General features: G+C 37.1%; 1 protein-coding gene across 1 annotated transcript in view; it reads left to right on the top strand.

Annotated features, from left to right (window-relative positions):
* The window catches only part of SDK1 (sidekick cell adhesion molecule 1), a 1,320,044-nt gene that overhangs the window by 1,144,057 nt on the left and 152,197 nt on the right, over positions 1 to 23,790 (top strand). Inside the window, 4 exon segments of the mRNA XM_007498416.3 lie at positions 4,890 to 4,999; positions 5,001 to 5,072; positions 5,074 to 5,093; positions 22,741 to 22,844. Coding sequence (XP_007498478.2) covers positions 4,890 to 4,999; positions 5,001 to 5,072; positions 5,074 to 5,093; positions 22,741 to 22,844 — 306 coding nt within the window.

Raw genomic sequence — 23,790 nt, 5'->3', positions numbered from 1 at the left:
CTGTAGCCTCCTCAGACTAAACTCCTGCCAAAAGGCTTTATTTGTGGCTCTGTTCCATCCCAACCCCTAATGTCCTGCCATTGCTTCCTGGATTTAATATACTCCCCTCAAAGTATCAGTACAGTCTGACCCCTGTAGGTCAACTGGTCTGCCTATTTCTTTCAATGCTGATCTTTCTTAAGTGAAATGTTATAGAAAGCTGTAAGCAGGTTTCTGTTGTCTGTTTCCAACACTGCTGTAATCCTGTGAATGAGAATGAACTAGAACTCTCTAATAGAGTGCAATGAGGATATTAACCCTTACCTGTCCCTTTCATCTCAGTCATCAACTTTCAGCTTGCCAACTATTTTAAAATGAAGACTTCTTACTATTAGAGTTCAAGATTTCCAGTTACAACCAATGACCAAATAGATTTTATAAAATAATATTTAGGTAGACAATCTAAAAGGATGAGTGAATCAATATAGATCTCATTTACACTCTAAGCTATAATACGGTTAAGGAAGAATGCACCAAACCCATTATACTCAAAAGGCAACAGGAGATGCTGAGGTCAAATTCAAGCATCACTAGAGTTTCCAGCCCCCAGATCTTAGGTTTCAAAAGAAAAAAAAACTACAGAATATGCCTATATTAAAAAGTAAGATATATTCTTTAAAAAGGAACTTCCTTTTCAGGTTCTGAAAATGTTCAGGTTTAAGGCCTTTTGGTCCTCCTCCTGTCCTAACTATATGAAAATTAAAATTGTATTCACAGTACTCTAAGTCACCCCTTCATATAATCATTTGGGTAGAACTAATATTAAGTTTGATTGTTTTCTGACATTTTGCAGTTTAAATCCTTTCCATCTTTTTCCTCTTTCCCCATTCCCTGAGTCAGATAGAGAGCTGTCCTCAGAGTCTCTAAGACTTGGATTCAGGTACTGTTTCTGACATATACTAGTCATGTAATCCTAGGCAAGTCACTTAAACTCTCAGAGATGCCCTAGGCAAGACTCTTAAGACTATAAATCACAGAGAAAGTGCTACCCTGCATCTATTGAAAGAATTTCCTTATCTGTGTCATCTCCTCAGTCCTAATCCCTAAAGTTAATTTATGCTGCACCCAGTAAAATAATTGTTGATTTTTTTTTGGTGTTGTTGTTTTATTTTGTTTTGGTTTTGCTTAAGTGCCTCCAAACCCAAATTCCTCATCCTGGCTGGATTAAGGTCCTTCTTCATCTATCCCTTCTTTCTTTTCTCTCCAACTGCTTCCTGTTCCCCATCCCTAACTTTTCTTCAGCCAGGCCTATCTCCTAACTGTCCCTTGAACACACTGCTCATTCTTTGTCCATGTCCATATTCACCCCTCACTGTCTCTCTGCCTTCCTCTTTAGTCATCCAAATCCTACCCATCTTGCTAGTTTCACTTGCTCCAAGCAATTCTAGCCCATCCTGATAGCCCCCCCTTTCTTCCTAATCTCCTACTTGTGTTCTTTTTTTATATTGTTCTCTGTATAGTTTCTGGACTATAATTCTTCTTTCTTCAACAAGACCCTAGTTTCTTTTATTTCCCCTCCAGTAATATTTTATTGTATTCTCCCCTAGTTACATGTAGAAACAATTTTTAACATTTGTTTTCTGACATTTTGCTATCCAAATCCTTTCCTTCCTTCTTTTGCCTCCCTACTCCCTGAGACAGTAAACAATTTGATATAGGATATATGTATACTATCATGCAATAAATATGTCCATACTCATCATATTATGAACAAAGACATATCACCTGTACCAAAAAAAAACAAACAAAAAAACTCAAGAAGAAAATAAAGTAAAAAAAATATGCTTCAATCTGCATTCAGATTCTATCAATTCTCTCTCTAGTGATTAATAGCATTTTTTATCATGAGTCCTTTGGAATTGTCCTGAATCATTGTTTTTCTGAGAATAGCTAAGGCATTCACAGTTGATCATCACACAATATTGCTGTTACTGTATACACTGTTCTCCTGATTCTGCTTACTTCACTTTACATCAGTTCATGAGTCTTTCCAAGTTTTTCTGAAATCACCTTGTTTGTCATTTCTCATAGTACAAAAGTATTCCATTACAATTATATGCCATGTGTCTATCCATTTTCCAGCTGATGAATATACTCTCAGTTTTCAATTCTTTGCCACCACAAAAAGAACTGCTATAAATATTGTTCTGCAAATAAAGCTCAAGTTCCTTGAAAGCAGGAATTGTATCTTAATTGTATCTTAAGCCTCTTTTGTTTCCATTTAATGTACATAGTAAGTACACAGTAAATGCTAAAATATATTTGAAATTTAAAAAAAGAAAAAAGTATTTTAAATGAGGGATCAACATGCTGACAAATTTCCTGTCCTTCAAAAGGACAATGATAAATAAGACAATAACAAAAAATGAATTATTTAGAGTTCATCATCATTGTAAAAGTCAAAAGTTTTTAATTTTGATGTTGAATGAATTACAAGGAAAAGGGAATTCACACAACCTATTGTGTATATTATATTGCAAATTCAAGGACATAAATGTTCCATAATTACCTTCCAAGTTATCTCTATAATATATCTCATGATTTTTCAAGGACAGTTTTTCATTGGCCCATTAATTGGGTCTACTTTAACATCCTCTGTCTATTTTTAAAAGTTACTTGTATATTATCACTGATTACACTTTAGCCACAGAACATAATTCCTATGTAGACATTGTGCTAATAGTATTGCTTTTCAGTTATTTGAGCATTTGGGAGTAGGTTAAGCATGAAAGTCTTGCTCTAAATAGTGTATCTTCTTTGGAACTTATCCATAGCTACATTTCTCTCATAAGCAAGAACCCCAAAATGTTGGAACTAAACTTTCTATTGGCATACAACTAAATGCCGCTTCCATGGGTTTAGAACTCATTGTCTTTCTGAGAGTTGGTACACACCACTTTAAGTACTCAGCATTTTTTGTAGAAATCTATTAGGGAAGGAAAAAATTAAAACCATATCAAGAGCATGGGATTGGAGTTTTACCAAAGGGTTAAAGTCAAATTTGAGTTCATTAAAATGAATAATATCTGAATGTTAAGTATTAACATTAAGGCTCTTTTCAATGTGTCCTAATCCATAAACACTTGCCCATTACTGATAGAACAGAGTGGTGGCTCACACAGTTATAGCCCCCCTAATATCTCCTCGTAATGTTAAGGAATTTTTCTGGCTCCAGCATATAATTCTTTCAGCCCTTGTGGTTCAACTGGAGAAAATCTGATAGGTGTACCAAGCCAGAAAGTAAGCATTTTCAAAAGGGGGGAAAGGAGAGAATGAAATGCTATTAATACCGACAGTGCTTCAGAGAAATCAGGTTGGGTGAGGTGTGTGCTTATGGAAACAAGTGCTGATTAAGTTGAATCGAATAGCTTATCCCAGACAAGTCACTGTGGTGTCGACAATCAATTGCTGCTTTATTACATGCCACCCATTTTAATCAGAATCAATAATCTTCATGATAAACAATTAAACAATTATTCCTCACTCTATTGAGTTTCTCTATTGAAATCGATGGGGTGAGGAGACATGGTGACAGGAGAACAGATCTATATTCAGAAACCATGTCCTGGCATCTACAGCACCTGCATGCCCATTCTCCATCTTCAGAGAGATTGTGTAATACACCAATACCCCAGAGAACTCCATACGAACATTGACTTTAGGTACAGATCAAGAAAGTTGAAGAAAAGTTAATGCTATGAAATAATTATACTTTAGTCAGAGAAGGAAGGAAGGAAGGAAGGAAGGAAGGAAGGAAGGAAGGAAGGAAGGAAGGAAGGAAGGAAGGAAGGAAGGAAGGAAGGAAGGAAGGAAGGAAGGAAGGAAGGAAGGAAGGAAGGAAGGAAGGAAGGAAGGAAGGAAGGAAGGAAGGAAGGAAGGAAGGAAGGAAGGAAGGAAGGAAGGAAGGAAGGAAGGAAGGAAGGAAAGGAAGGAAGGAAGGAAGGAAGGAAGGAAGGAAGGAAGGAAGGAAGGAAGGAAAGGAAGGAAGGAAGGAAGGAAGGAAGGAAGGAGGGGAGGAGGGGAGGAGGGGAGGAAGAAAGAAAAGAAAGAAGAAAGAAAGAAAGAAAGAAAGAAAGAAAGAAGAAAGAAAGAAAGAAAGAAAGAAAGAAAGAAAGAAAGAAGAAAGAAAGAAAGAAAGAAAGAAAGAAAGAAAGAAAGAAAGAAAGAAAGAAAGAAAGAAAGAAAGAAAGAAAGAAAGGAAGGAAGGAAGGAAGGAAGGAAGGAGGAAGGAAGGAAGGAAGGAAGGAAGGAAGGAAGGAAGGAAGGAAGGAAGGAAGGAAGGAAGGAAGGAAGGAAGGAAGGAAGGCAGGAAGGAAGGAAGGAAGGAAGGAAAGAAGGAAGGAAGGAAAGAAAGAAAGAAAGAAGGAAAGAAATTTAAAAGGGGGGGGGAAGAGTTTTTAAAAAACTGTAAGGTGATTAGAAGTACAGACAGGCCTCCTACAGTCTCAGATGTCACTCAAAGTCACTTGTAGTTGATGTCCCTGGGTGCTGTTGGCTAAATCTTTTATTGATTCTCTTCTGTTTTCCACCAGTAACTGGCTTGTCTGTGTTGAGAATAGAGTGTTTCTAGGAAGAAGCAGGTGTTTTCCAATCACAGTATTTCAGCATCAGAGCTGGAATCTTTCTAGACTCAGTTGTAAGGATGGTTGCATGAAGGCATCTGTGTTTCATGTGAAACTAGCAAACATTTTTAGTAAGCTCTCATTTATATCTGTACTGTCAAAAATGACTTTTATTGGACGATGCAGAATAAGCTAGTTGTTACCTGAAGAATAGGTTAATTTCAGATAAGGTTTCAAGATCAAGGATTTCTGGATTTGTGCCTCAGCCATTCTTTGGTTTCATTTCAGATCGGCCAGCACCACCCAGACATCTTCTGATTCCTCAGTCAGAAGTGACCTCTCGGAGCCTACAACTCCAGTGGGTCCCCGGCAGTGATGGGTCATCACCAATACGGTATTTTCACAGTGCAGATCCGAGAACTGCCAAGGGGCGAATGGCAAACTTACTCTTCATCCATCAGCCATGAGGCCCACAGCCCATGTTATTGAAAGGTAACACAAAGCTTCACAGGAGTCAAAGTGACTTGGTCATGTTGGTAATCACCTTCCAAGGGCAATGCCTACAAATGTCAAATGGACCACTTTAGGTTAAGCAATTTATTTGGTTAACATGTATCCTAGAATGGCATCAAAATATAGGGCAAAATTTACTGACTCTGGAGTCAGAAGACTGGGTTTAAATTCTGCCTTCATCACTCTGTAATTTGAGCAGATCACCCTCACCTCCCTGAGACTCAATTTATCCTTTTAAAAAATGAAGGTGTTGGATTATATAATATGGCCTCTGAAAGACCCTTTCAATTAGCTATGACCCTGTGATCCTCCCTCTAAGTTCAGTGCCATTGTAGTAGGTGATGGGAGTAGGGGGAAGTATGGTACAGGGGTTTGTGAAAATGATAAAAAAAATTGGCTTTTATATAGTACTTACTGCCTGCTATGTGTTTTCAGGCATTTTTTTGGTTGCTATTGTTAACTTAGCCTTTAGAGAATACAAAATTCTAAATAATCAGGAAAACATTTGTGAGCCATATAATCTTTAATATGATGCATAAAATCAATTCACATCCATATAAGGAATTGTAGAGAAATGAGTTATATGACTTCATACATGAACATCTCTCTTCCAGACCCCAAGCACTATGTTGCCACCTCACTCTTTGTGTTCTTTCTTTTCCTCTCTTTTGAGGTGGCTGGACTTGCGATTTCACTAGCACAGAGAACTCTCTTTAATGATACAGATGGCTTGTTGTTATCTGGGGCACTGAAATGTTAAGATACTTGCTCAGGGTATTGTAGGTAGCATGTATCAGAGATGAAATATGAACCCAGGTTATCTTGGCTCTCAGGCTGCTTCCTTATTCATTACTTAAGACCCTCTAACCCTTCTCAAGTGAGAGTCTCTTGTTCTCTGTACTCACCACGCTACAATCCTTGGTGGGAAACTGAGGAGGAGGATGATAATGATGAAATTTCATGGGAAAATCTTCCTCTGTTACCTCATTATGGTGTAAAGGTGACCTAGTGTTCTTGAAGGTTAGGTCAGTGCCATGCAAGCTACCAAGCTGGCAAAGCTTTGAGGTATGGCCCCAGCGCCAGAGAGCTCTCTGAGCCCAGCTTTATTCAGAGTAGGTCATCACCAGAAAGTTGGCCACCAGACCACAAATCTTTTTTTTCCCACCACGATGCATAAAGCAGAATATTTATGTGGTGCTTTAGAATTTCCAGGGCAAGTCCCCATACATTTTCTCTTTAAATCTAATAACAATTAATTGAGATAGTCAGGACAGAGATCATGGTCCATGTTTCACAAAATTAGGAAATTAAAATGGTTTGCTCCCCTACTAGATAGAATCACCTCTAATGTCCTTTCTGGGTTAAAAAGTCTGGGATTCTCTGAGCCTATGACCTAAAGGACGATTCTTTGAAACCATCCTTTTTCTTCTAGCTGTTGCTTTTCAGTTATGGCCAGCTGTCTGGTGATCCTATTTGGGGTTCTCTTGGCAAAGATGCTAGAGTGGTTTGCTATTTCCTTCTCCAGACCATTTGACATATGAGGAAATTGAGGCAAACAGGGTTATGTGATTTGCACAGGTATTAAGTGTCTGAAACTGGATTTGAACTCATAAACATGAGTCTTTCTGACAAAAGGCTATCCATTGTACTATCTAGCTGCTCTTTTCTTCTTTTGTTCCTGTTAGTTTGTATTATAATTTGATGTAGCATAAAGAGCATTGTATTTGTATTTGAAAGACATGGCCTATATGGAAGTGTTCTGACTCAGGCTTTAAATTGCTCTGTGACCTGGGATAACCCTCTCCATCTCTCTGAGCCTCAGTTGTCTCTTCCATAAAAATCAGTAGTTTGACTAGATGATCCGAAAAGCCTCTTCCAGCATTAACACTGTGATTCAATGCCTTGCTTAAGTCCCTCAGGGAATTTGTGGGAGGCAAAAATAAAAAAAAGAATCCAACCAAAACAGCTGAACCTTGTCTTCACACATTTCTGCTCATGCTTTGAACTATTCAGACAGAGCTCATGACTTCTGACTCTCTTCGAGTGAGGTCATGTTGGAAGCTATAGTCATTTCAACTGAAATTGCTCAATATCTACAGAAAGGAATTGCTGGGGCCCAACCCACTGAAGTCCCCTAAGGACCTTGATATTCTCATAACATGGTGCTCAGAAGTGTCACAACCTTTTTTTATAAACAACTACCTCATTACCCAAACTTAAATCATATGATTGTTTTGGACCAGAGACACTGGAAACCTAATTCAATTAGCGATGTGCTTGGGGATATAAATAATCTCACCCTTTTGTATAACTGTCTGAAAAAAGTCCCAAATGTGGTGCCTGTAGTCAAGCCCTCTGAAATCAAACAGACTAATTGTGTGCTTTGGACTTCATGTTGAAAACCTCGAGGTTCATGTTTCAAGACAGACAGTTTAATTTGGTGGAAGAGAGACTGTTGTCAATTTCCTAATGGGGTAGAACTAGGACAAATGCTTACTCTACCTGTCAATAAAAAACATTTAACTGTCAGAACCTGGGAAAAGCAATATTTTGTACCCGCTACGGTGTAATCTCCCTTAATGTTTAATAATCCCTGCCTCTTAGTTTTATTTTTATAGGCTACCTGAGTTGCATGATGCATGTGGACAAAAATCACAGGTTTAACCACTAAGATGTAGATAGTACAAATTTGGTCTTTGAGATGTATATCATTTAAAATAAAAAGGGTTTGCCCTTAAGTATTTTTATTATTATTAAAATTGGAATACATCATGCCATTTAAATTTTATGATTGTTATAAATAATGATATTTAATTCTAAATATTCAATATCTTTATGAGTACATATCCAACTGCTAAATATTTATGTTGTCTCCAGTAAGCAATACTATGTTCCCTGCTTTCAAAGCACTTATGTTTTACTTTAGGAGTTCTTGCTTGACCCCTTTGGCAGTCTGATAAAGCCAATGAACCCCTTGTCAGAATCTTTTTAAATGCATAAAATAGAATAGATTACAAAAGAAATCAATTATATTGAAATAAAGATGTAAAATTTTCCCTACCCAAGCTCATATAATCCATCAAATTTAGCCACTAACACCCTGATTTACCTCAAGACATAAGGCAGAGACACTTTCTTGTGTCCCACTCTTTGTGACTCCATTTGAGGCTTATTTACTGGAGTGGCTTACCATTTTCTTCTCCAGTTCATTTTACAAATGAAGAAATTGAGGCAATCAGGGTAAAGTAACTTGCCCAGGGTCACACAACTAGTAAGTGTTTGAGTTCAGATTTGAACTCAGGAAGATGAGTTTTCCTGACCCCAGGCAGGGCACTCTATCCACTACCTGATTGCATACAGATAACTAGTATGAAATGATCAGATCTAAGTGAGTATTACAGGCAGTAAATGCTAAAGGAATTCAGGTGAGGGAGTGGAGTGGCCTGAGATAATCAGGGGAGGCATTCTAAAGGATTCCTGGTAAAATTCAGGAAGAGTTGTCTAAAAGAAATTATATGAGCTACGTAGTACAAGTAGAAAAGCATGAAGCCTATTCAAGAACTGAAATAGTTTGGATGAAATGAAAGAATCAGTAAGTCACCAAAGCATCTATTAACTTCATACTATGTGCTAGGTGACACAATAAATAGTACATTGGGCGTAGAGTCAAGAAGACCTGATTCTATAATAAGGGTAATAAAATAGCACCTACCAAGTAGGTATTGAGAATCAAAGGGGATAATATTAATAAAATGCTTAGCAAAGTGAACACTTAAATAATACTCTCTTATCTTCTCCCTCTCACTATACTCCAGGTATTATTCCAGATACACACACACACACACACACACAAATAGATCTAATGGAGATATAAAGACAAAAGAAAATGGTCCCTACCATTAGGAAGCATACATTTCAAAGGGGACACAATATACGTATGGGTATATGTCAAATTCATACCAAAGAGATACAGGGTGACCTGGGGATAGGGAAAAGGGGGACAGGTTCTAGCAGCTAGTGAGACCAGGAAAAGCCTGATATTGAAGGTGGTTCAACCAGGAAAAGCCTGATACTGAAGGTGGTTCTAAGAACTATCTTAAACCATATAAATGAATAGGAATAAAATCAAAGGAGAGATTGGGGTTATAAAATAGAAGACCATGGATGTCAAGTTTAAAAATGTTTAAAAAAAAATTTATATGGGAAAACATCGAAGGTTTTTGAGAAAATGGTTGATATCATCTTTATTATTTAAATATTCATTCTGGCAATTGTGTGTTTCTTTGCATCCATTTCAATTTTAAAAGTCTTTATTGTCTAATAAGGCACAGTATATTGTTGATCGGTGTGTTTTATTTTGGTAGGTCATTTCTTCCTGACAAAACTCAAGCTTTTATAGGGTCAGCTAGGTGGTACAGTGGATAGAGTGCCTGGCTTGGATTCAAGAAGACTCATCTTCATGAGATCAAACTTAACCTCAAATACTTAACTAGCTTTTTGACCCTGGACAAGTCACTAAACCCTGTTTACCTCAATTTCTTTATCTGTGAAATGAGCTGGAAAAGGAAATAGCAAATCACTTTAATATCTTGCCAATAAAACCTCAATGGTCTCATGAAGAGTTGGACTTGATTTAAAAATGGCTGAAAAACAAAATGGGGCAGAGATCATGGTTTATATAGTACTTGCTTTTTAAAAAATCTTCCTAATAGCTTAGTACTTAATACCATATAGGTGATATATCAATATATATAGGAATATCTGTATACATATGTACACAAAGCTGAATATAAATATAATTGAATGAATATTTGTTTTAGTGGATTTCATGGAAATGATTGTAAGTATCTTGAAGAAACAAACTGTTTTCTATGTTTATTTGCCCTTAGTCAAATTTATTTTTAGACGTAGGCAAATTCAGTCATTAGCATTGTGTTAGATGTTCTGGTATAGACAAAATAATAATAATAACAATAATAACAACAACAACAATTAGTAACACCAATAGCTAGCATTTTTATTGCACTTTAAGGTTTGCAAAGTTCTTTACAAATATTATTTCATTTTTTCCTCCCACCAGCACTGAGAGATAGGTCCATTAACCACATTATAGAAATGAGGAAACTAAGGCAGAAAGTGGTTGAGTGACTTGCTCAGGGTTGTGAATCTTAAAATTTCTCAGACTTGTCAATCTTAAAAATTCTCAGACTCTACCTTAGAACATTTTTGGTTAAGGCTGCTATCCCCTTATTTTTCAAGAAGGGACTTTGGTCAGGAATGTGGGAACTCTAACATTACTCCACCCATACTTAGGCATACTTTAGGGGAAGATAAAGTTGTAAACTCCTGATTGAACAACGAAAAGTCCCCAACCCATACTTAAAGTGAAGCAAGAACCCTTAAGATAGGCCTATTTTTAGATCTAATACAAAGGGGTGCTAAGTACCTATGAAGATCAAATTAATCAGGCAGCTTACAAAGGACAAGATTAGTCTACTTGGGTGTGAATTAAGAATGGTCAGTCCTTTGGAAAATGTTTACTGTGATTGGTAGACGTAGAAATTTAGGGGAGGTGACATACGAGAAATTTTTCTTTAAAAGGAAGGAGCTGGAGGGTTCTGGGGTTAGTTCAGCTTTGATAGCTGAGTTGGAGCTTGGACTAGTTGGAGTAGCTGGGTCTCTGAACACTAGAGTTTTGCTTGGAAGGATCTTGTGGTGAGTTGATAAAAGACTGACTTAGTTTCTCTCTTAAAAAGAAAGGCCTAGCCTTCCTATTATTTCCACTTACTCTGTCTCTTTCTCTTTTCCATAATTCCTTTATTTATATTAATTTAAAATCTCCATAAAACCCAGCTGACTTGGGCATATTTAATATTTAGGAATTTTCCCATGCAACCACTTTATTTTTAATATAAAACCAAGACACTAAAAATTATCTTTACAGTTTTGGCTATTCAAAGTCTTGAAACCATATTTTCGTGGTCACAGTTTAAGGCAACCACTCTTTTGACTGTGACAGGGTTATGTTCTTATCCAGATACCAGACTTTAAGGAAGGACATTGACAAACTGGAGCCCAGCCAGAGGAAGGTGAACAGAGTTGAGGGAGATCTGAACACGGTCTTACAAGGATCTCTAGGAAGGAAATGGGAATTTTTACCCTGGAGAAAAGGGCTAAAGGGACATATGATCCCTATTTTCAAGTATTTGAAGGACTATGATGAAGAAGAGAGATCAAATTTATTTTATTTGATTCTCAAAGAACAAAAGGAGAAAGTACAGGCAGGATTCATAAGGAGGAATTTTTTTACTTAGTGTAAATAAAAAACTTCCTGACAGAGTTGGTCAAAAGTTAAATTAGCAGTCTAAGTACTGAGTGTATTTTCTAATCACAAGGCTTGATAGTCATTTACTATAAATGGGATTTCTATCAGGTACAGATTGGACTCTAACCTCAAGTCTCTTCCATCTCACAGGTTCTCTGATTTGATCATTCTTTCCATCACTTAACTAGGAGCTTTTCTTTTGGTCCAAAACTGGACTGACATGAAAAAGTAGTGGGGACAGAGGGAATGTGTTAAATTATGCAGCAATTATTTTAATTATAGTAGTGGTTTTGAGAAGGGGGAGATCATAAGAGGCTAGATAAAGGCTAGGCAAAGCTTCATAGATATGGAACTTGAGCTGGACTGAAAACATTTTTATAATGGGGAAGAGGAAATAAAGGAGTAGCATGAGCCAAGACACAAAGGAGGAATGAGGATGTTATTGCAAGGATGCTAAGGAGATCTATTTTAAAGGAGCAGAGGGTGTATAAAGATGCTTGGGAAGGTCTAGGTTTCTTGGGGAATGAGAAGTAAATGTGCACAGATAAATACATACAACATATATAGTGTAAATACAAATAGTTCAGATCATAGATTTTTGTGCAAGGGAGTGATATGGTAAAAGACATACTTTAAGAAGGCTTATGCAATAATAGTATCTCTCATATCCCTCTGTCTCTCTCCCATTCACACTGCCACCATTTTCATTACCCCTAACCTAACAAGTGGAATAGCCTCCTAGCTAATCTCTATGCTCACAGTCTCTCGTTGACAGTGCCTCCTTCACTTCATCTTGCTATATTAATCTTCCCAATGTAATTGGTTTGGTCCTGTTGCTTCCTTTACTCAGAATCTTCCATGGATATCTAGTGCCTACTGAATAAAATACACATTTATTAGCCTGGCATTCAAAGCCCCTCAGCAAATGGCTCCTACCCATCTTCCTAGCCTAATGTTACAGTTAAAAGAATTGTTGCCTTAAACTGTGACCGCAAAAATATGGTTTCAAGACTTTGAATAGCCAAAAGCATAAAGATAATTTTTAGTGTCTTGATTTTATATCAAAATAAAGTGGTCATCATGGGAAAATTTCCCAAATATGAATTACCCAAGTCATCTGGGTTTTATGGAGATTTAATTAATACAAATAAAGGAATTAAGAAAAAGGAGAGAGAGAGAAAAATATAGTATGAATGGCCTAGGCCAACATGGCCTAGGCCTAAGCCCTAAGAGAGACCAGCCAGTCTTTAATCCACTCACCACAAGATCTTTTCCAAGCAAAACTCTAGTGTTCAGAGAGACCCTCCAGTTTAGATCAGGAATTCAACTAAGTTCAGCCACCGAGAGACAGCCCCTCCAATTCAGCTTCCTAAGCTGAATTTCCATTCAGAGGCCTTCTGACCTCCTTTTAAAGAGAATTTTCTCCTTATGTCACCTCCCCTAAATTTTCACATCTACCAATCACAGTAGATGTTTTCATAGGACTGACCATTCTTAATTCACACCTGAGTAGACTAAACTTTTGAGTAATTCACACCTGAGTAGACTAAACTTTTGAGTAATTCACACCTGAGTAGACTAAAACCTCACACCTCTTGCTAAGCTTGCTTGAACTTTTAGTGATTAATTTGACCTTCATAGGTACTTAGCACCTTTTTGTATTAGATCTAAAAATAGACCCAGCTTAAGGGTTTTAGCTTTACTTTAAGTATGGGTTAAGTACTTTTCATTGTTCAGTAAGGAGTTTACAACTTTATCTTCCCCTAAAGTATGCTTAAGTATGGATAGAGTAATGTTAGAATTCCCACCTTCCTGACCAAAGTCCCTTCATTGTTTTAAAATGGGGAATGGTCCTAACCTTAACTTTCTAAGGCAGAGTCTGAGAGATTTTAAGATTCACAAGTCTGATAAATTTTAAGATTTACACTAAGTGTATATACTATTTGTCTAATCTTTTGTGGAAGCATTTTTAAAATTTTATTAAATTTATTAATTGAGAGTATTTTTCCAGGATTGCAAAAATCATGTTCTTTCCCTACCCTCCCCTGGAGCCCCTCCCATAACCAATACACAATCCCACTGGGTTTTACATATGTTATTGGTCAAGACCTATTTCCATATTATTGATATTTGAACTAGGGTGATCATTTAGGGTTTATAACCCCAATCATATCCCCATCAACCCATGTGATCAAGCAGTTGTTTTTCTTCTGTGTTTCTACTCCCACTGTTTTTCCTCTGAATGAGGATAGCGTTTTTTTTTCTCATAAGTCCTTCAGAATTGTCATGGATCATTGCATTACTGCTAGTATAGAAGTCCATTATGTTCGATTGTACCACAGTGTCTTGTATACAATGTTCTCCTGGTTCTGCTCCTTTCACTCTGCATCAATTCCTGGAGGTCATTCCAGATCATATGGAATTCCTCCAGTTCATTGTTTCTTTGAGCACAATAGTATTCCATCACTAACATATACCGCAATTTTTTGAGCCATACCCCAATTGAAGGGCATCCCCTCATTTTCCAATTTTTTGCCACCACAAAGAGAACAATTATGAATATTCTTGTACGAATCTTTTTCCTTATTATCTCTTTGGGGTACAAACCCAGCAGTGGTATGGCTGGATAAAAGGGTAGGCAGTTTTTTAGCTCCCTTTGGGCATAGATACAAATTGCCTTCCACAATGGTTGGATCAATTCAAAACTCCACCACATTAATGTCCCAATTTTGTTGCATGCCCTCCAACATTTGTTACTTTCCTTTGCCATCATGTTAGCCAATCTGCTAGGAGTGTGGTGGTACCTCAGAGTTGTTTTGATTTGCATTTCTCTGATTACAAGAGATTTAGAACATTTTTCACATGTTTATTGATAGTTTTGATTTCTTTATCTGAAAATTGCCTATTCATGTCCCTTGCCCATTTATCAATTGGGGGGTGCCTTGATTTTTTGTAAAATTGATAAAGCTTTTTATAAATTTGAGTAATTAGACCTTTGTCAGAGTTTTTTGTTATGAAGATTTTTCCCCAATTTATTGCTTCTCTTCTATTTTTAGTTGCATTGTTTTTTTTTTGTACAAAACCTTTTTAATTTAATGTAATCAAAATTATTTATTTTATATTTTCTGATTTTTTTTCTAACTCTTTTTTGGTCTTAAAATTTTTCGTTTCCCAAAAATCTAACAAGTATACTATTCTGTGTTCACTTAATTTATTTGTAGTTTCCTTCTTTATATTCAAGTCATTCACCCATTCTGAGTTTAACTTGGTATAGTGTGTTAGATGTTGATCTAAACTGAATCTCTCCCATACTGTTTTCCAATTTTCCCAGGAGTTTTTGTCAAATAGTGGATTTTTGTCCCCAAAGTTGGGATCTTTGGGTTTATCATAGACTATCTTGCTTAGGTCACTTACCCCAAGTCTATTCCACTGATCCTCCCTTCCGTCTCTTAGCCAGTACCATATTGTTTTGATGACCATTTCTTTATGGTATAGTTTGAGGTCTGGTACTGCTAGGTAACCTTCCTTCACATTTTTTTCAATATTTCCCTTGATATTCTTGATTTTTTGTGCTTCCAAATGAACTTTGTTATAGTTTTTTCTAATTCATTAAAAAAAAAGTTTCTTGGTAATTTAATGGGTATGGCACTAAATAAGTAAATTAGTTTGGGTAGGATTGTCATTTTTATTATATTAGCTTGTCATACCTATGAGCAATTAATGTTTTTCCAATTATTTAGATCTAGTTTTAATTGGGTGGATAGTGTTTTGTAGTTGTATTCAAATAGTTCCTGTATTTGTCTTGGCAGATATATTACTAAGTATTTTATATTGTCTAGGGTGATTTTAAATGGAATTTCTCTTTCTAATTCTTGCTGCTGAGATGTATTGGAGATATATAGAATGACTTATGTGGGTTTATTTTGTATCCTGCAACTTTGCTAAAGTTGTTGATTATTTCTACTAGCTTTTTAGTTGACTCTCTAGGATTCTTTAAGTAGATCATCATATCATCTGCAAAGAGTGATAACTTGGTCTCCTCCTTGCCTATTTTAATGCCTTCAATTTCTTTTTCTTCTCTAATTGCTACTGCTAGTGTTTCTAGTACAATGTTAAATAATAGAGGTGATAATTAGGTATCCTTGTTTTACTCCTGATCTTACTGGGAAAGGCTTCTAATTTATGCCCATTGCAGATGAGACTTGCTGATGGTTTTAGATATATATTGTTTATTATTCTTAGGAAAGGTCCTTCTATTCCTATATTTTCTAGAATTTTCAATTGGAATGAATATTGCATTTTGTCGAAGGCTTTTTCTGCATCTATTGAGATAATCATGTGATTTTTGTTAATTTGCTTGTTGATATGATCAATTATGTGGATGGTTTTCACAATATTGAACCATCCTTGCATTCATGTTATAAATCCCACCTGAGCATAATGAATAACTGTCGTGATCACTTGCTGGAGTCTTTTTGCTAGTATTCAATTTAATATTTTTGCATCTATGTTCATTAAGAAGATTGGTTTCTAGTTTTCTTTCTCTGTTTTTGACCAGCCTGACTTTGGAATCAGTATCATATTTATGTCATGGAAGAAATTTTATAGAACTCCTTCTTTGGAAATTGTGTCAAATAGTTTGTATAATATTGGGATTAGTTGTTTTTGAATGTTTGATAGAATTCACTTGTGAATCCATCGGGCCCTGGGGATTTTTTCTTAGGGAGTTTTTGATGGCTTCTTTAATTTCTTTTTCTGATATGGGATTATTTAAGAAGTCTATTTCTTCTTCTGTTAATCTAGGCAGTTTATATCTTTGTGGCTGTATGTGTGCTGCTGAAAAGAATGTGTATTCCTTTTTGTCCCTATTTATTTTTCTCCATATATCTATTTACTCTAATTTTTCTAAGATTTCATTCACATCTCTTACCTCTTTCTTATTTATTTTTTGGTTTGATTTATCTAGATCTGATAGAGGAAGGTTCAGGTCTCCCACTAGTATAGTTTTACTATCTATTTCCTCCTTCAACTCCACTAGTTTCTCCTTTAGAAATTTGGATGCTATACCATTTGGCACATACATATTGATTACTGATATTTCCTCATTGTCTATACTACCTTTTATCAGAATGTAATTACCTTCCCTATCTCTTTTAATCAGATCTATTTTTACATTGGCTTTGTCAGATATCATGATTGCAACTCTTGCCTTCTTTTTCTCAGTTGAGGCCTAATAGATTGTCCTCCAGTATTTGATCCTTATTCTCTACCTGGGGAGAGTGGACTCTCTGTGTATGGAGCTAAAGAATGAGGTTTTTGCCTGAGGCCACCTCTCAAGTCTCTGGAGCTTCTATTGTTTGCAGCCCTTCTCTGTACTATCTCCATGCCCAAGGTCTGCACGCTTCCTCTTGTTGGGGTCTCAAGTCTAGCTGCTCTCAGGAGGTAGGTCTTTGGTGGTCTTAGCTGACAAGGACCTAAGGGTGCCCCTTGCTCACTCACAGATTCTAGCTCATGGCTCTGAGTCTAACACATTGGCTCCTTGTGGGGGGGGTGGGGGAGGGTAGATCAGCTTCTGTTTTGGTGGAAGCTATTTTACCCCCTTATAGTGTAGAAATGCCCAAATCACATGTACCTTCAATTCTGCACCCTACCGTGGAGTCCCTTCATTCATATGAATTCGGGTTTTTTGGCCTTTTGAGGTAGTCTATATCAGTAGGCTATGAGGAGAGGTAGATTCCTACATCTAAACTGTAGTCATGTTTACCTGGAAGTGTTGGAAGCATATTTTTGTAAAAGAAAACTTTTAATTTCCCTAGAAATATTAAGACATATTATTTCTTCAACCAAAAAGTGCTTTCCAGACCTTTCCCTGGGAGGTGGGAAGCCATGGATTAAGGATAATAATCAGGCTTGGATTGCTTCCACAATCCCTAAATTGGGACCCCAAAACGATGGATCTGTCCTCTGTAGAAATTCAAGGTTACAATATTGACCACTGGAAGGAATTCTTAAGGAAGGTGGTCCAGGAAAGAACTAAGTAGTAGCCAATCTAGAAAATTGAATACTAAATTATGGTTTAAGATATTATGATTTTTCCTTGTTCAAGATTCCTATACTATATATTATTGATAACATAATATATGGTAATATCATGGTAGTATATTGTGTAGTATATTCCTATACAATATTTAACCTTAAATACTGTTGGGGTAGAGAGTCATGTTGAAGGCAAGGGAACAATGCCAGTTTGGACATCTCTCTCTCCAAGCTAGCAATAGCTTGGATATATTATTGTGTAATAATATAAAATTATTATGAAGTTTATATAAAATTATTTCTGGCAGATTTAAGCCTAAAATACAGACTATGTTATTAGTATTAGTACTTTTTTCTTCAATAGTATACTCTTTGTTTTAGTCAATTTGAAGTACTTACGATTACTTTGTTTTGTACTATCCTTTTCTATCTTACTATATTTGTACATGTCATCCACCATGTTTGAAAGAGACTCCTTCCCTCCGCATGTTGAAACTCTTCAAGAGAATTCATGCCATCTCTTCTGTAGACCTGGCCTGACCCCTCTGGCTAAGGATGTCCATCCCTCTCCTTCCATCTGAGCTATTTCTTACTTTCTGCCTTCCCGTATGCACTTAATAATATTCCAAAATAGTTATTTGTGTACATTTTCACTCATGACCCCACACCCCACTACATTATATAACTCTTTGAATAGGGCTGTGTTTTTTTTCTCTAGTTTTATACGACCTGCAGCTCCTACCACATCTTACAAATAGTTGGTGTTTTTATAAATGAGCTAGGAGAGAAGAAAGAAGACAAAAAGAGAGGAGACTGTAGGGAAAAGAAAGTGAAAGGAAGGATTTAAGAAGGGTGAAAGTAGTTTGTAGCAATAACCAGGCAGTCTGAGGAAGAGAAGTTCATTTATTAACCTAGATAGCATTTTCAGTAGAGAGAGAGAGCAGAGGTGTCTGGATTACAGAAAGTTAGGGGGTACTTCCTTGAGACACTAAAAGAGGTCTGTGGCTGGTTTAATTAGCTGATCTTCTGAAACATACTTAAATTCCTCAGAGAAAGAGTGATAAGCTTCTAGCTGGATCAGGGAGTGTTTACTTGCTATTATTATGCTGATGATTTCTCTCTCTCCCAGACACCAGCATTCTAGTTTCTCACCTGAGATGAAAGGTAGCCTCCTTCCAGTTCAACTAAGAAATCCCTTGTCCTCAGGCCCTAGAACACACCAGAGCACTATGGGGACTCACTTCTGACTTACCTTATTTCAAAGCAAGGAACTAACACACTCCTCGAAGGTCTTTTGCGTTAAAAAATCTTATCACATCTCGAACTCAAGGCTGCTTTCAAGTAGGCAATAGATTGCAATTCTGACTGTTTGTTTTATTTTAACTCAGTTAACCAAATATTTACTAAAAACTTATTCTATGCCAGGGAGTGTTCTTAGGCCCAATAAAAAAAATACAAAACCAGGATACTGGTCCTAGTAACACAGAGATAAAAATACAGAAGTTCTTAACCTGGTATTGATGAGCTTTAATATATATATATATATATATATATATATATATTTACATATATATATTCTGATAACTATATTTCAGTGTGTTTGCTTTCCTTTGTAATCTATGAATTTATTTTTTGCAATTAAATATATTATTCTGAGAAGGGATACATGATACATACATATACATACACAAAAGAAGGGGGCTTAAGAACTTCTACTGTATAATACAAGGTAAGATGTGATAAATGGAATAAAGGTACAAAGTTTTAGAGGGTTCAAGGCAAAGATAACCTTTAATTGCTGCCCAAATAACCTTCTAATACATGGTGTGACCTTCCTGCCTCCCTCTTTATAAACTCAGTGGCTCATTATTGACTGCTGAACCAGATATATCCTAAAATAGGAGGAAACCCTCCTCTCTGGATCCAGCCTACTTTTCAGTCTAGCTAACCAAACTGGAATACAACTGTTCCTTGATCCTGTTCTGCCCCATATTTTCAATCTCCAAGAAGTCAGATAGACTGTCCTACACCCCCAATAATATAAATTCTCCTCATCTCTACCTCTCTGAATATTTTTTTCCTTTATTTAAGCTCTAGCTTGGGCACTACCTCTTCTTACCTGGAACTATTCATGATTCAGCTTTGCAATGATTCTTCTGTCTTAACATTTTCCCAGGGAATTCTTTCTTCCTGTCTGCCTCTATCACCTTCTACCTCCTATCATACTTATTATACTCTATCTCTTAGAAACTCCTTGAGATCATAGAATTATATCTTTAGATGGCATCCAGTCTAGTGCCCTCGTTTTACAGATTTATTCCTTGTTATATCCCCTTTCATCCATACTATGATGAAGCCAAATTTCTATGATGCTGTCCCTTGCATATGCCATTTTCCTACCTCCATGATGATTATTAAGATTTCCTGGAGAAAGTACTATGTGAAGTGAATTTGAAGAATGAGGCTTCAACAAGTAGTGATCCAAGAAAAGGATATTCATACTCATGGGACAATGATGGAATAATTAGAGACTAGTACAGTCCTTTTTGGTGGGAAAGTGCAGTCCATGAAGGGTACTTGTGGAAAATGATTGGTTGGGGCCTTAAATCTTACACTTAGGAGTTTGGCCTTTATTCTAAAGGCACTAGGGAGACCCTGAAGAATTTTGATGAGGAATGACATAAAAATTAATTATGCATGGTATGGCTTGTGGGGGGAAGCTAGGTGGAGCAGTGGATAAGAGTGTCCAGCTTAAAGTCAGGGAGACCTGAGTTCAAATCTAGCCACTAAAGCAGGAAGGCCGGCCCGCAGCCTCCCCACAAAAGGAAAGATAGAAAGCTGCCTTTGGGGAAGGACTACAGTAGAGGAGATGGACAAGAAACAGGCAGACCCATAAGTAATATTTGACAATGGAGCTCCACAGAAAGCCCCAACTACTTAGTTATCAGCGGACATGATACCACTAAGTAGTCCTAAATAAACAATATGTGGATATAGGAGTATAGAGATTAGCTGAGAGGAAAAGCCCCAATTCCTTGCAGCCTGGGCTGCAGGTACAGATCAGTCCGCCTTGAGGAGAGGAGATCAAGAAAGAAATCACTGGTTCCTTAGAGCTGGTGCTCTAAGAACGAACCACTTGAGGATAAGAGATTGAGGAGGAATGGTATTTCAGGAAGAGAGAGAGAGATAGAGAGGGAGGAAGTTAAAGATGGAGCTTGGCCCGAGGCCAAGCTCCAGGAAAGATAGACATAGGTGAGAGGTGATTCCGCAAAGGGGGCTGGCCTTCTGTGGAGATCCTATTTATTACCATTGAGATGCAAATGTGCACAATACATAGGGATGATTATCATTGGTTAATGACAAGGTATAGGTGTGGTTTGTCTTAGCCAGGTGAACACAAAGAAACCTGATTTCCCGCCTAACCTGGGGGAAGCTGGGATCAAGGGTCAGCAGGCTTTACTAGCCATGTGCAAGACTGAGCATGCTCTCTTCTAAGACAATCTTTACATTCTAACTGTTTCCCTTGTCCATAGATAGGTGTGGACTGCTACCGCCACTTAGCTGTGGGTTCCTGGGCAAGTCACCTAACCCTGTTTGCTTCAGTTTCCTCATCTGTAAACTGAGTTAAAGAAGGAAATGACAAACTGCTCTAGTATCTTTGCCAAGAAAACGCCAAATGTGGTCACAAAGACTTGAATGTGACTAAAGTTACTGAATAACAATATTATGGTTTTGAGGGGCAGAGGTTGTGAATGGAGAAATCAGTAATCTAAATGAGTAGATGAGAAGTCCTAAGGACTTGGGCTAGGGTGATTGCCATGTAATGGAAGGGATGGGATGGATTTGAGAGAACTTGTTAATTCATAGTGGGAACTCAACAAAACTTGGCAAATGATTAGGTGGTAAGAGGAAAAGGGAGGAGTCAAAGAAAACTAAAGCTTTTAGCCTAGATAACTGGCAAAATTATAATGTCATTAATAAAAAAGGAAGATCAGGAGACTATATTAGTTTGGTGAAAACAATAGGTTTGGTTTTAGATGAGTTGAAATGTTGAATTTGAACTGTTTGCCAAATGTATTGTTGATACTTAGGAAAGAGGATGGAGTTGGAGAGAGATTTGTGAGTCAGAGTTGACAGTCAAAACTATGGAATAAAAATACTAAGAATGTGTGGGGAAAGGAGAAAAGAGGGATTTGGAGAGCATCTTGGGCAACTCCTGTTTGTTATGAATGAAAAAGAGAGAAGGAGCATCAAAGGAGAAAAAGAAACATTCAGGGATACAGAACAACAGAAATAATAGAGTGCCATGAAAGCTAGGGGAGAAGTAAGGTTCAAAGAGAGGTCATCAAAAAATTTTAAAGCTAAAATCACCATTTTTAAAGCTAAAAAGGATTTTAGGGGATTCTAGTCCTCAGCTCTTATTTTACAGAGGAGGAAATTGAGGCCAGAGAAATCCAGTAACTTGTCCAAGAGGGACAGAGTTTTGAGCCTGGACCCTCTTATTCCAAAGTCATTGTCCTTTTTACTATACCACAATGTCCCAGAAGAGGCAAGAGGAAATGTGACCAAGAGCAAGGATGCAAAAGTTAGCCTTAACCAAACAAAAGGTACACCTTTATTTTTGAGACAGGAATGAAGGGAAAATGGAAGGAAAAAAAGGAATTATAAAGTTGAAGAGTAGGGAAGTTAAAGAGATTTTACTTTGGAAATCTTTGAATGGCTTCAATCTTCTTTATAGAGATACCGAATGACAGAATTTCAAAGTACAAAGAGACCTCAGAGGCCATCTAGTTCAATCCATTTCTGAACAAGAATTTCCTCTACAAATATTGTGAGCTAAGTCAAAATTTAGCTTAGTCTACAAGTTCAAGATTATTTTAATGCAATTTTTTTCCTTATGGAATTTGTAAAACATGAAGTCCAATTTAAAAATATTTCAATAATTAAACATTAAAAGCACCCAGTCTAAAAATAAAAAAGAATATAGGGTATAATTCCTCTATCAGTCACCAGATCAAGAAATCAAGGAAGCAACCTATAGGTAAAGGAAAGATAACTACCCATTATCCCCTCAGGCTAATCCTTTTATAAATCAAGCCACTAGTTGTATAAAATGCCAGACTGGGCTGAGATATTAATGCCTTTTTAAATTATGTCAGAATAGGATTTGCTCTGGGTGGATCCTTAATAAAAACAAAACAATCCAAAACCACAAATGTTTTGAAGGTGCCTCAGGAATTCACTCTTACTACTCACTTTTTACAGGTTGAATCCTTTCACCTCCTACAAGCTCCGCCTGAAAGCAACCAATGATATTGGAGACAGTGACTTCAGTGCAGAGACTGAGGCAGTAACTACACTGCAAGATGGTAAGAAAGCTGGGGTCAGTGCACTGTCTGAAACTCCGACTGGGGAATAGTTACCATTCATTCCAGATGCTTTTTTGGGAGCTCTGAAACACTTACTCCTGAAGATTTTATTCTACTTTGTACCTGAGCAGGGGAAAAGGTCTCCCATAGCTCTTTTCTTAGGGAACAAGATGGTAAAGAGCTGAATTCAATTAATGACAGGCAGCTTGAAGTATCCTCATGTGCCCTGTGGTCATAAATCAACCCTTCAAGGACCTCCAAATGGAATTAAAGTTTCTTTGATTGGCTTCCAAAATCTCTACGATCCATTATCATTCCAGAAGTTGAATAATTTACTGAGAATCATTAAAGATAAATGTAGCTGGGTGGGCTGTGTTTGAAGAAATTCCTTCAGTTGTTTTCATTCATAATCCACTTTCCACACCAGCACAGATAAATGATTGAAATGTTTCAAAGACAAAAATGAGACTCTCTAAAAGCTTTAGGTGGGCTTTTCCCCCTTTCTCCACATCAGAAGAGTAAGGCCTGAAGATTCATTATAATTTTGTATGACATGATCCTGCCAGGCATGAAGTGAAACTGGGAGACAACTCCATCAAATGTATCCAGTGTGATGATAGCAAGCCTGTTAGGCCCAAAGAAGAAGGATTGGTATCATGCATCAGAAGGCAGCTAAGCTTCCAGGGATGGAAGCCATAGCAGTTCTAACATCCAGCAGCACTTAATAATAATTCAGACCCTCTTTTATTCTGTTCCCCCCCCCCCCCCCCCCCCCCCCGTCTCCTTCCAATTGCTGACATTTCAATTAAAGGGCCAGGGTAGCCATTTGAAAAACAAACTCCTCTGCATCCAGCTCATCCCATGATTCCAAATCGAAATTTTGGTGTTTATAAGCCAGAAGTTTTAGCTTCCCCAACTCCAGAGCTCCACTGACCTCCTTACAGAA

Source organism: Monodelphis domestica, chromosome 7 (genome assembly GCF_027887165.1).
Source record: "Monodelphis domestica isolate mMonDom1 chromosome 7, mMonDom1.pri, whole genome shotgun sequence".
NCBI lineage: Eukaryota > Metazoa > Chordata > Mammalia > Didelphimorphia > Didelphidae > Monodelphis > Monodelphis domestica.
The sequence above is the reverse complement of the archived record's forward strand: the minus strand, read 5'-3'. Positions and strand labels throughout refer to the sequence as shown.